This window comes from Sciurus vulgaris, assembly GCF_902686455.1.
Source record: "Sciurus vulgaris genome assembly, chromosome: 9".
Lineage (NCBI taxonomy): Eukaryota > Metazoa > Chordata > Mammalia > Rodentia > Sciuridae > Sciurus > Sciurus vulgaris.
In genome coordinates this window covers 133,232,820-133,245,819 of record NC_136469.1, presented here as the reverse complement: position 1 = coordinate 133,245,819, position 13,000 = coordinate 133,232,820, and the positions used below count along the sequence as shown (strand labels likewise).

At 36.4% G+C, this 13,000-nt stretch overlaps 1 protein-coding gene across 2 annotated transcripts in view; it reads left to right on the top strand.

The window, feature by feature from the left end:
* NCAPG (non-SMC condensin I complex subunit G) overlaps positions 1 to 13,000 on the top strand; it is a 49,366-nt gene that overhangs the window by 32,305 nt on the left and 4,061 nt on the right. For both annotated transcript variants that reach the window (XM_079154255.1, XM_079154256.1), the window contains exons 15-17: positions 11,244 to 11,425; positions 11,702 to 11,876; positions 12,578 to 12,739. In XM_079154255.1, the coding sequence (XP_079010381.1) occupies positions 11,244 to 11,425; positions 11,702 to 11,876; positions 12,578 to 12,739 (519 nt within the window). The remainder of the gene's footprint in view (positions 1 to 11,243; positions 11,426 to 11,701; positions 11,877 to 12,577; positions 12,740 to 13,000) is intronic.

Here is a 13,000-nt window from a genome sequence, read left to right as displayed (position 1 = left end):
CAAGGCAGTATCTCTATTTTTTTGCATTTCCTAAGGGCTGCTTTGTGGCATAACATATGGTCTATTTTCGAGAAGTTTCCATGTGCTGCTGAGAAGAAAGTGAATCCGCTTGTTGATGGATGGAATATTCTATATATGTCTATTAAGTCTAGGTTATTGATTGTGTTATTGAGTTCTATGGTTTCTTTGGTTGGATTTTGTTTGGAAGATCTATCTAGTGGTGACAGCGGTGCATTAAAGTCACCAGAATTATTGTGTTGTGGTCTATGTGATTCTTGAAATTGAGAAGGATTTGTTTGATGTACAGGGATGCACCATTGTTTGGGGCATAAATATTTATTATCGTTATGTCTTCCTGATTTATGGTTCCCTTAAGCAGTATGAAATGTCCTTCTTTATCCCTTCTGACTAATTTTGGCTTGAAGTCCACTTTATCTGATATAAGGATGGAAACCCCCGCTTTTTTACTGAGTCCTTGTGCGTGGTAGGTTTTTACCCTTCCTTTCACCTTTAGTCTGTGGATGTCTTTTTCTATGAGATGAGTCTCTTGCAGGCAGCATATTGTTGGATCTTTCTTTTTAATCCATTCTGCCAGTCTGTGTCTTTTGATTGATGAGTTTAGGCCATTAATGTTCAGGGTTATTATTGAGAAATGATTTGTATTCCCAGTCATTTGGCTGATTTTTGGTTTTTAAGTTGGCTTGGTTTCTCCTTTGAATGGTTTTTCTTTATGGTAGTTCCTCCCTTTGCTGACCTCCATTGTTGTTTTTCATTTCCTCCTCATGGAATATTTTGTTGAGAACATTCTGTAGTGCAGGCTTTCTATTTGTAAATTCTTTTAACTTTTGTTTAACATGGAAGGATTTTATTTCATTTTCAAATCTGAAGGTTAGTTTTGCTGGGTATAGGATTCTTGGTTGGCAACCATGTTCTTTCAGAGTTTGAAATACGTTGTTCCAGGCCCTTCTAGCTTTTAGAGTCTGGATTGAGAAGTCTGCTGCTATCCGTATTGGTTTCCCCCTATATGTAATCTGATGCTTTTCTCTCACAGTCTTCAAAATCCTATCTTTATTTTGTATGTTAGGCATTTTCATGCCTAACGTGGATTTTCATGCCTTGGTGTGGTTCTGTTGTGATTCTGTGCACTTGGTGTTCTGTAAGCCTCTTGTATTTGATTTTCCATTTCATTCTTCAGGTTTGGGAAATTTTCTGCTATTATTTCATTGAATAGGTTGTTCATTCCTTTGGTTTGTATCTCTGTGCCTTTCTCAATCCCAATAATTCTTAAATTTGGCCTTTTCATGATGTCCCATAGTTCTTGGAGATTCTGTTCATGATTTCTTACCATCTTCTCTGTTTGGGCGACTTTATTTTCAAGATTAAATATTTTGTCTTCATTGTCTGAGGTTCTGTCTTCCAAGTGGTCTAGTCTGTTGGTGATGCTTTCTATTGAGTTTTTTTATTTGGTTTATTGTCTCCTTCATTTCAAGGATTTCCGTTTTTTTTTTTTTTTTTGAGAATCTCTATCTCTTTGTTGAAATGATCTTTTGCTTCCTGCAGGTGCTCTTTCAGCTTATTGGTATTATCATTCATTGCCTGCATTTGCTCTTTTATCTCATACTTTGCTTCGTGAATCATCTTAATCATGTATAATCTGAAGTCCTTTTCTGACATTTCTTCTAACATACTGTCATTGGATTCTATTACTATAGAATCTAGATTTGTATGGATCATTTTCTTCCCTTGTTTTTTCATGTTGTTCATGTATCTTCCCCTCTCGCTGCAGATCTGGGGTATTGCAGATTTCCCCCTATAGGCTTATAGGGGCCCTATAGGTTTCCAAAACCCTTTCTTTAAGGGGAGATCAATATTAGCATGCCCAAATCAGACACTATGCAATCCTAGACCAAATAGCCCCTATGGGGACAATAACAAAATTGCCATAATAAACAAAATGAGGTCAAATGTTATCTTCGGTAAAACAAACAGGTTTACAATAATGTCTGCAGTTTCTGATGGAGGACAAAGAGGATGCAGAGGGATGAAGAATATGGCTGTCAATGGGATAATAAAAGGATATTCAGAAGTTCTAGAAAATAGAAAGGGTGAGAGTGTAATCAAAAGAAATCGGATGTTAGCATGTAAATAAGGGAGAAAGCAACTCGGAGGGAACAGGTAAACAGAAGGAAAAGAAAGCAAGAAACATAAAGAAATAAAAACTTAAATTTTTTTTTTAAAAGGAGAAAAAAAAAAATCTACTGTATAACAGTAATATACTAATGAAACCTCCCAGTGTTCAGTAGCCTTATGTATGAGAGGTACCTGACAATGAGCTTCAAACCTCCAGCAAGCTTCTCAGGATGAGATTTGCCCCACCCGAAGGTCTGAGCTAAGGCTTCCAGGATTATCCAAGATGACTGCTCTGTCTTCCAAATATGTTGGCAAATGGGGAGCTGCAGCTCAGGGGTGGATGTGGTCAGCTGGAGGTCCTGGAGACAGGATGCAGTTGGTCCCGCAGTGGTCCTGGAGGTCGGGTGTGTTTGTGGTTGTGGGATCCAGGAGGCCGGGTGCAATCAGTTGGTCTGGGTTCCCAGTGATAGGGCGCCGTCAGTTGGTCTGGGGGTCCTGGCGGCAGGGAGCAGTCAGTCGATGTGAGGGCCCCAGAGGCAGGGAGTGATCGGTCGGGCTGAGGGATCCTGCAGGTACTGTCACAGTGAACTTCCAGGCAGCAGCAGGCAGCTGGTTCTCCACTGGCGGTCTGTGGTCAGTCTGCTGGCAGCTGTCCAACGATCCGGAGGTGAACCTCGAGTGTTGGGTGATGAATAGGGGTAAGGCAGGCGATGGACAGGCGAGAGGCAGGCAAATGGCGGATGATAGATGCCTGACAGTGAGCAATCTATAGAACTAAATTTTAAAGTTGGACAAAATTTTTAAATTTGCTTTTTTGATATCTTAATTAAATCTCAGCTTTCACTTTTAACATAATTTCTCACTAACAAATTAGTTATGCACAGGATTGCATAATAAATGCAATAATGACTCTTAAAGGCAGTTATTAATATATTTTATTTCATAAAAGATAATTTGTGATGTAGAGACTTAAGCTTTTCCCCCACAGGTTTTAAGCAATTGTTTAGAATACTTTCACATTGAGTAGGTACGAGGTATAAGAAAGACTATGAGATTAAATTTTTTTTTCCTTGAGTTACTCTTGAACTACATTTTTATAGCATATAAAAACATTTAACTTGTTTAAAAATGTTTATATTGACCATGTATGCTTTCATTTCATTGAAGCAAAATTGACATAATAAAACTAAGAATTTTAAGTTGAAAAATTAATTGGCATCTAGCACTTGCATTGTGTAGTGCAATTACTATCTATATCTAATTTTTAAAACACTTTCATCATCTCAAGAGGAACTGTATCTAGTGAACAGTTGTCCCTCATTCCCCTGCTCACCAGTCCCTGATAACCAGACTGCTATGAATTTTACTGTTCTGGGTATTTCATATAAATGGAATAATACAATGTGTGACCCTTTTTCTGTATGGCTTCATTTAGCGTAATGTTTTTGAGGTTTATTCACATTGTAGCTTGTAGCAATACCACATTCCTTTTTGTAGCTGAATGGTATTCCATTTTATGTATATAACATTTTGTTTTTCCATTCAACCATTGAAGCACATTTGGGCTATTTCTACCTTTTGGTTACTGTGAATAGTGCGACTGTGAACATGCACATATATGTATTTGAGTGACTGTTTTTAGTTCTTTGGAGTATATACCAAGAATTGGATTACTGGGTCATATGGTATTTCTTTGTTTAACTTTTTGAGGATTTGCCAAATTGTTTCCCATAGCATCTGAACCATTTGCATTCCTGTCTTCAGTATACAAGGGTTCCAATTTCTCCACATCTTTTTCAACACTTATTTTCTGTTTGAAAATAATCGTAGCCATCCTTTGTATGTGAAATAGTTTCTCACTGTGGTCTTCATTTCCACTCCCTAATGATTAGTGTTGAGTATCTTTTCATCTGTGTGGCCATTTATATATCTTGTTTGCGAAAATGTCTGTTCAAGCCTTTTGCCCATTTTTAAATTGAGTTATGGACTTCTTTACATTGTTTGGTAAGTGTATCCTTATTAGATACATATTATGCAAATGCAGTTTTTTCATTTTTCTGGATAATCCTTCTTAATGTTAAATTAGAAAAGATTTTATTTATTTAGGCTGTCTTTTAATTTCTTTTGGCAATGTTTTTTGTTTAGCATAACAAGTCTTTTATTCCTAGGTATGTTATTCTTTTGGTGCTATTGCAAATGGAAATTTTTTTCTTAATTTTCTTTTGGAATTATTCACTACTGGTGGATAGAAACTAAACTGGAATTTTTGCGTTAATTTTATTTTCACCCTGCAGCTTTGCTGAATTCATTTATTAACTCTAGTGGGCTGTGTGTGTGTGTGTGTGTGTGTGTGTGTGTGTGTTCTTTTGAATTTTCTGTATGTAGTATCATGTTATCAGTGGAAATACATGGTATTTCAATTTGGGTGTCTTTTTCTTACCTAATGTGTCTGGATAGAACTGCAGTGTTGAATAGCAGTAGTTAAGTGGTAAGAGCAGATAGTCTTGTTTATGATACCAATTTTGGGGGAAAATTTTTCAGTCTTAATCACTGAATGCGTCAGTTGTAGGTTTTTCATATATGCTTTTTATCATTTTGAGGAAGTTCCGATCTATAAAATTGTCTCTGCTTTTCATTTGCTTTTTAATGAAAGGGTGTGGATTTTGTCCACTGCTTTTTCTGCGTCAGTTGAAGTGATCCATGTGGGTTTTGTTTTTGGATGTGTAGTGCATTACATTGCCTGGTTTTCTTATGTTGACCCACTGTTGTGTTCCTGGGATAAACTCCACTTGCACATGTTATATATTCCTTTCAATGTGTTATTGGATTGGTTGTTTGAGGATTTTTGCATCTGTATTTGTAAGGGATGTTGGTGTGTAGTTTTCTTGTGGTATCTTTGGGGTTCGTGTTACGGTAAATTGACCGCATAAACTGAGTTACAAAATATTCTCTCTTATTTATTAGAAAGTTTTTGAGAGATGGTATTAATTTTTTAAAAGTTTGGTAGAACTTACTAATAAGGACATCTGGTCCTGGACTGATTTTGGGGAGATTTTCTGTTACTTATTTAGTTTGTTTACTTGCTATTGATCTGTTTGGATTGTTAATTTCTTCTTAAGTCATTTTTGGGAATTTGTGTGTTTCTAAAAAATTGTCCGTTTCATCTTGGTTATGTATTTGTTGCTTTCCTATTATATTTTTATTTCTGTAAGGTAGTAGTAATGTCCTCATTTTGATTTATTTTTCTTCCCCCACTTTTTTTTGTTCGTGCATTGTAGTCATACATACCTATAGAATTTGTTACATGTTTGTAAGTGGACACAAAACACAATATTGTTATGGTATAATTTGGCCGATATCATTCCCCAACACTTTCCCTCTTACCTCGCTTTCATTTCTGATTTTAGTTCCCTGTATCTTCTCTCTTTATCATGTTAATGTTTGTCAGTTATGTTATCTTTTTAAAGATACGACTTTTTGTTTACTTTTCTGTTTTGTTTACATTAGCTCTCATCTTCATTATTTCCTTTATCCTACCCTTGAGTTTGGCCTGGTTTTTCTTTTTCTTATTTCTTAAAGTATAAAGTTCAGTTATGAATTTGAGATTTTTTAAAAATGTAGATGTTTACTGCTACAAATTTCTCTCTGAATGAACACGCTTTTCATAAGTTTTTATTGTGTTTGATTTTCATTCATCTCTAAGTATTATCTGATTTTTTCTTGTGATTTCTTCTTTGATCCATTTGTGTATATGAAGGTGTATTGTTTTCTATATATATATCTCCACACTTGTGAATTTTTGAGTTTTGCCTTTGTTATTCCTAGGTTCATTCTATTGTGATTGAAGAAGATATTTTATATTATTTCAGTCTTTAAATTTATTGAAATATGTTTTAGGTCTAACAATCTGTCCTTGAGAATGTTTTATGTGTATTTGCAAAGAACATTCTCTGTGAACTTGAGAAAAATGTATATTCTGCTGTTGTTGATGTTCTATATATATTTGGTAGTCTAGTCATTTTCATAGTGTTATTCAGGTTCTCTATTTCCTTACCAATGTCCTCTGACAGCTTATTGATCTTGTTGTTCTAAGCATTAACTCAACAAATCGCTATGTTTGTTCATATACTTTGGGACTCTCTTGGTGTGTAGATGTTTTTATGAATATGTAATGTCCTTCTTTGAGTCTTATAAGTCAATATTTTTGGCTTAAAACATTTTGACTACAAAATGACAGAAATAAGTTCTCCCTTATCAATTATTTCTTTAATTGTAAATGGATTAAACTCTCCACTCAAAAGACAGAGGGAAAAAAAAAACCCAAATTCTCTCTCTTAAGTGACTCACTTTATTTTTAATTTTTTTAATTGGTGCATTATAATTATACATAATAATGGGATTCATTGTGATATATCCATACATGCATATAACATAATTTGGTCAATTTCATTCCTAGTCTCTCCCCTTCTTCCTTCCTTCCTCCCTCCTTGTTCCCTGTACTTCCTTTCCTTGATCCCCATATCCGTACTCATAGATTTTCCTTTTATTTCATCAGAACCCTCTTTTCCACCTTTTTTCTCCCTTGCTTTCATATGTAATAGAAAATACATGACCTTTGACTTTTTGAATCTAGCTTATTTCACTTAATATGAAGTTCTCTACTTCCATCCATTTTCTTTTTTGTTTATTTATTTAAATTTTTACAGACTGCATTTTGATTCATTTGATTTATTTAAATTTTTACAGACTGCTTTTGTTGGTACACCATTTCATTTCTATGGTTGTGCACAATGTAGATTCATAACATTTGTGTAATCATACATGAACATAGGGTAATGAAGCCTGTCTCATTCCACCATTTTTCATGCCCCCCCCCCCCCTCATTTCCCTCTATGTAATCTAAAGTTCCTCCATTCTTCTGTCACCGGCCACCCCCATTGTACGTTATCATCCACTTACTGGGGAAAACATTTGGCCTTTGAATGACGTAATTCCATTCTTCTTTATGACGGGGTAAAACTCTGTTGTTTATGTATACCACATTTTCTTTATCCATTTATCTGTTAATGGACACCTAGGCTGGTTCCATAACAGCTGTTGTGAATCTTGCTGCTATAAACATGGATATCTATGTTTTGCTATAGTATAATGACCTTAGTTTCTTTTATTTAAGTATCAAGGAGTGGTATAGCTGGCCATGTGGTGGTTTCATTTCTGGTCTTTTGAGGAACTTCCATTCTGATTTCCATAGTGGTTTTTACTAATTTAAAATCCTACCACCAATGTATAATTAATAAGTGCTCTTTTTTACTGCATCCTCATCAACATTTATTGTTACTTGTATCCTTCATGATTGATGTTCTAATTGGAGTGAGATGAAATCTCTGTAGTTTCGATTTGCGTTTCCCTGATTGCCAAAGATGTCGAACATTTTTTAATATAGTTGTTGGCCATTTGTATTTCTTCTTTTGAGAAATGCCTGTTTAGTTCATCTGCCCACTTATTAATCTGATTGCTTTTTTGGTGGTAAGGTTTTGAATTCTTTATATATTCTGGATAGTCCTCTGTTGGAAGAGTAGCTGCAAAAGATTTTCTCCCATGCCAAGGCTCTTCTCACACTGTCATTTCCTTGGCTATGCAGAAGCTTTTTTATTTGATGCTGTCCCATTTATTAAATCTTGGTATTATTTCCTAAGCTTTAGGAGTTCTATTGAGAAAGTTTTTGCTGTGCTTATACATTGGAATCTTGACCCTATGTTTTCTTCTAGCATTTGTAAGTTTCTGGTCTAATTCCTAGGTCTTTGGTCCACTTTGAATTGACTTTTATGTGAGGCAAGTGATAGGGATCTAGTTTCATTCTTCTGTATATGGATATCTAGTTTTCCTAGCACCATTTGCTAAAAAGGTCTTCTCCCATGTTTATTTATTTATTTATTTTTGCCCATTTGTCAAGGATCCGATGACTGACTGTGTGGGTTGTCTCTGTTTTCTATTCCATTAGTCTACATTATGAGACTGACTTTAGATCCAAAGACAGAAGTGCGTTGGAAGTGAAAGATAACAAAAATATTCTAGGTAAATAGCAACCAAAAGAGATCTGGGTGACAATTCTAATATTAGACACAATTTTAAAATTTTGAGTCATTATCCAAGTAGTATTCTTATTTCCTGTTCTGAATTGTCCAGTGCCATGGCATTATTCATAATGCAAAGGTAGAAAACTGTTGAACATTGAACTTATTTCATATTAAGTGAATGATCTTCATTTTGGTAATATTGATACACTTAATCTTTTTCTGACTGACAGAGTTTTCTGACTGTTCTTGTTTATTTCTATCACTACTTAAAATTGTAGACTGGCTTGACACTCTTTACCATAAGTAACAATCTTTTTATGCTTTCAAGAGTTGTAGTTCTGATGAATTCAAATTCTTGCTGTTCAACTGCAAATGCATTACTTTTGTTATCAGGAAAGTATGTCATAGTTAGCAGCTTAAACTTGTAGACTTGTCTTCTGCTTGTATTAGTGTGAATCTTTGTAAGGTAGTTCCTGTCTCCTGCCTGTTTCCTCATCTTTAAGTAGGGGTAGTAGTGCCTATTTGATGGAACGGTTCTTTTTTCTTTTTTGGTGCTGGGGGTTGAACCCAGGGGCACTTAACCATTGAGCCACATCTCTAGCCCTTTTAAAATGATTTATTTAGAGACAGGGTCTCCCTGAGGTACTTAGGCTTGCTAAATTGCTGAGGCTGGCTTTGAACTTGCAATCCTCCTACCTCAGCCTCCCAAGCTGCTGGGATTACAGGTGGTGCCACTGTGCCTGGCAGAATGGTTCTTTATTTCATTACAGAAATGTGTGAGGGCCGGTTCTGTACCAGTAACCATATACTCTTTTTTTTTTTTTTTTTCTCCTTTTTTTAAAATTTAAATTTCTGTTTTCAGACAGCATTTTGATTCATTGTACACAAGTGGGGTACAAATTTTCATTTCTATGGTTGTACACGATGTAGATTCACACCATTCATGTAATCATACATGTACACAGGGTAATACAGACTGTCTCATTCCCCCACCCCCTCCTGCCCCATTTTCCTCTACACCATCCAAAGTTCCTTCATTCTTCTCCTCACCCCACCGCCGCCTCATTAAGTATCATCATCCACTTATCAGAAAAAACATTTGGCCTTCGGTTTTTTGGATTTGGCCTATTTCACTTAGCAAGATATTGTCCAACTCCATCCATTTACCAGCAAATGCCATAATTTGATTCTTTATGACCGAATAATATTCCATTGGGTATATATACCACAACTTCTTTATCCATTCATCTATTGAAGGGCATCTATGTTGGTTCCACAATCTAGCTATTGTGAATTGAGCAGCTTTGCACATTGATGTGGCTGTGTCACTGTAATATGCTGATTTGAAATCCTTTGGGTATAAACTGAGGAGTGGGATAGCTGGGACAAAAGGTGGATCCATTCCAAGTTTTCTGAGGAATCTCCATACTGCTTTCCAGAGTGGCTGCACCAATTTGCAACTCCACCAGCAATGTATGAGTGTGCCTTTTTCCCCACATCCACACCAACACTTATTATTGCTTGCGTTCTTGATAATAGCCATTCTAATTGGGGTTAGATGAAATCTTAGGGTGGTTTTAATTTGCATTTTCTAATTACTAGAGATGATGAGCACTTTTTCATATATTTGTTGATCACCTGTATATCTTATTCTGTGAAGTGTCTGCCCAGTTCCTAGCCCATTTATTGATTGGTTCTTTGTATTTTTGGTGTAAAGTTTTTTAAGTTCTTTTTAAATTTTGGAGATTAGTGCTCTGTCTGAAGTGTGTGTAGAAAAGATTTTCTCCCACTCCGGAGACTCTCTTGTCACATTATTGATTGTTTCCTTTGCTGAGAAAAAGCTTTTTAGTTTGTATATATTCTTGAGAGAAAAGTGCTGAGTGAAATAAGGTCTCTGCCCTCAGCACTGGGGCGAGCCCTGAGTGAGTTAGTTGAGGAAGGCAATGCCAGCCCCTCGGCACTTACTAGTGTTCTTAACTTCTATATTGTATAATTTTGAGTTTGGAGAAAGGTTTTAAACTAACTCTTCTGTTTGCTCATTTTATTCTTTTTACTTCTGTCCCCCTAATTTAGACTTTTCTTTCATTCCTATGTCGTAACCTGCCAAGTGATTTTCCTGGAAATCTCACTTTGTTTCCCCATCTTTTGAAAAACTTCAGTGGTTCCACATTATGCCTCAGTAGGCTTGAATTTCTTTACCTTATTTTCAAGGTCTCTATAATCCGACTATCAAGTAAACTTACTTTCCATCAGTAAAATAAATTTATTGAGGCTTCACTGTATAGATGACACATGTACTTTTCTTCACATTTGTGACTATCTTATGTGATAATTCCTGTCTTCCTCTTTTTGTGTATGAAAAACATGAGGCAGAGGAGGTAAGCCCAGGATCACACAGCTAGGATGTGTCAGAGGCTCGAATCAAACTCAGTCTCTGTAGCCAGTGTTATTTTTTTTGGTGGTGTTGGGAACTAAAGCCAGGGCCTTGTGCATGCTGCGCGCTAGGCAAGCACTCTACCAGCTGAGCTGTATTCCAGGCCCCCGCAGTATTCTTAACCACCGTTATACCAGTACCTTTATCTGAACACCACTGCAGCCTCTTTTCTTTTCTCTCTAGGATTTTTGTACTTTCTAGGAATGCTTATATTCATTTGTATATGTTCTCTTCACACCCAACCCTATTCAGACACATTGCCACTCTCATTTCTGGAGCTTTCTTTTATAAGCACTTCCTCTGATGACAGGGACTATTGCTGAGTGTTTTCTTAGAAATACTAATCATTTAAATAAATATAATTTTGTTTTTTTTCCCCCTAACATTTATAAAAGAACTCTTGATTCTTCTGAAGTTTTCGCGGCTAGAATGATTTGTCTAAAATCATTACTCTAGCTGTGAAGAAAGAAAACCTCTTAACAAATTTATAACATGGGATTTTTTAATAGTTCATTTAAAAATATTGTTGGACAGGCTGTGTTGTGAGCCTTAAAAGGAAAATATAGATAAAAACTTGTTCTGATGAATGTCGTCTTTATTAGGTGTCTGAACTCAGGACAGGAGCTGCTGAAGGACTAGCCAAACTGATGTTCTCTGGGCTCTTGGTCAGCAGCAGGATTCTTTCTCATCTCATTTTGTTATGGTACAATCCTGTGACGGAAGAGGATGTTCGACTTCGACATTGCCTGGGCATTTTCTTCCCGGTATTTGCTTATGCAAGCAGGTATTGAGTTCTATTGATAAATTAAAATCTGACTTGAAGATGACAGATTCACCCCCCACCAATGAATTATATCTGTAACATTATTTTGTTATATTTTTTTCTTTCCTCAGTGGATATATGATGAAATGAGAAGAATTTACTTATCTAAATTATTTGACTCTTTTCTCGATGAAAATGTACTTCATCTTCATGGAATGAATCATATATATAATATTTTTTAGAATCATGATTTTCTTTGAAATAATACAAGTATACTTTCAAATTGTTTTTCAATAGGACAAACCAGGAATGCTTTGAAGAAGCCTTTCTTCCAACTCTGCAAACGCTGGCCAGTGCCCCTGCATCATCTCCTTTAGCTGAAGTGGATATCACAAATGTTGCAGAGTTGCTTGTAGACCTGACAAGACCAAGTGGATTAAACCCTCAGGCCAAGGATTCCCAGGATTATCAGGTAGTTGAAAAATATCGGCCTGTGTATGGTAAATTTGATGATTGTAGAAGGTACTGCTGCAAAGCAGACATAATAGTGATACAGTTAAAAACAACAATGAAAAAGTTCTGAGCACAGCAGCTTGAAGGAAAGAGCTCAAGGTTCACGGGAAATGGCGGAGTCCAAGGGCTCTCAGATCCTTAGTATGAGTAACAGAAAACTTCACAGGCACCAACATCTCTAAAGGAGTGAGGGGCATAGGCTAGGGTAGGGCCAAGGTGCTGCAAGTAGAGGCTCAGCTGATCCCAGAGCAGGTTTCAGAACTGGGATATTCCTTTGAGTTGTTCAGACTTGAGAAAATAGGTCATTGTACCTGTGCATTGACTGGCCAGTCACTGAATGTGGAATGACCCTCAGAGGAAGAGGTGTGCCTTCCAGCAAGGCCTAGGATCATTTCTGCTGCTGGGAATTTCCAGCCTCCAAAACTGAACAACTGGGAGATGGTTCAGTCCTAAAGAAGGTGGACCTGGGCCACAGCATCCACCACAAGAATTCAGTGAAGGAGCTTATTCTGGGGTGAGAGAGGTGTTAAATTTGGCTTCAGATATTTCACATTTGGGATTATGGCAAGGTAACTAGTTGAAATGCTTGTTAGATGTGAAGAGAACTGTATTGTAATAATCACTTCTGATTTACAAAGATTTTTCTCTTTAATTTTCTAGGCCTTAACAGTACATGACAATTTGGCTATAAAAATTTGCAATGAAATCTTAACAAATCCATGCTCACCAGAAGTTCGGGTCTATACAAAAGCTTTGAGTTCTTTAGAGCTCAGTAGCAATCTTGCAAAAGATCTTCTGGTTCTGTTGAATGAGATTCTGGAGGTAAAATAGTTTCCAATTAATTCATTTTTTTTCTTTTGTACTGAGGATTGAACCCAGGGTACTTCAACCCTGAATTACATCCCCAACCCTTTTTTATTTTTTTATTTTTTATTTTTATTTTGAGACAGTGTTGCTGTTTGAGGGTTTTGCCAAATTGCCGAGGCAGGTCTTGAACTTGCAATCCTCCTGCCTTAGCCTCCCGAGTTGCTGGGATTGCTGCATGTGCCACCTTACCCAGCTCCAATTACTCTTAACTAGCTT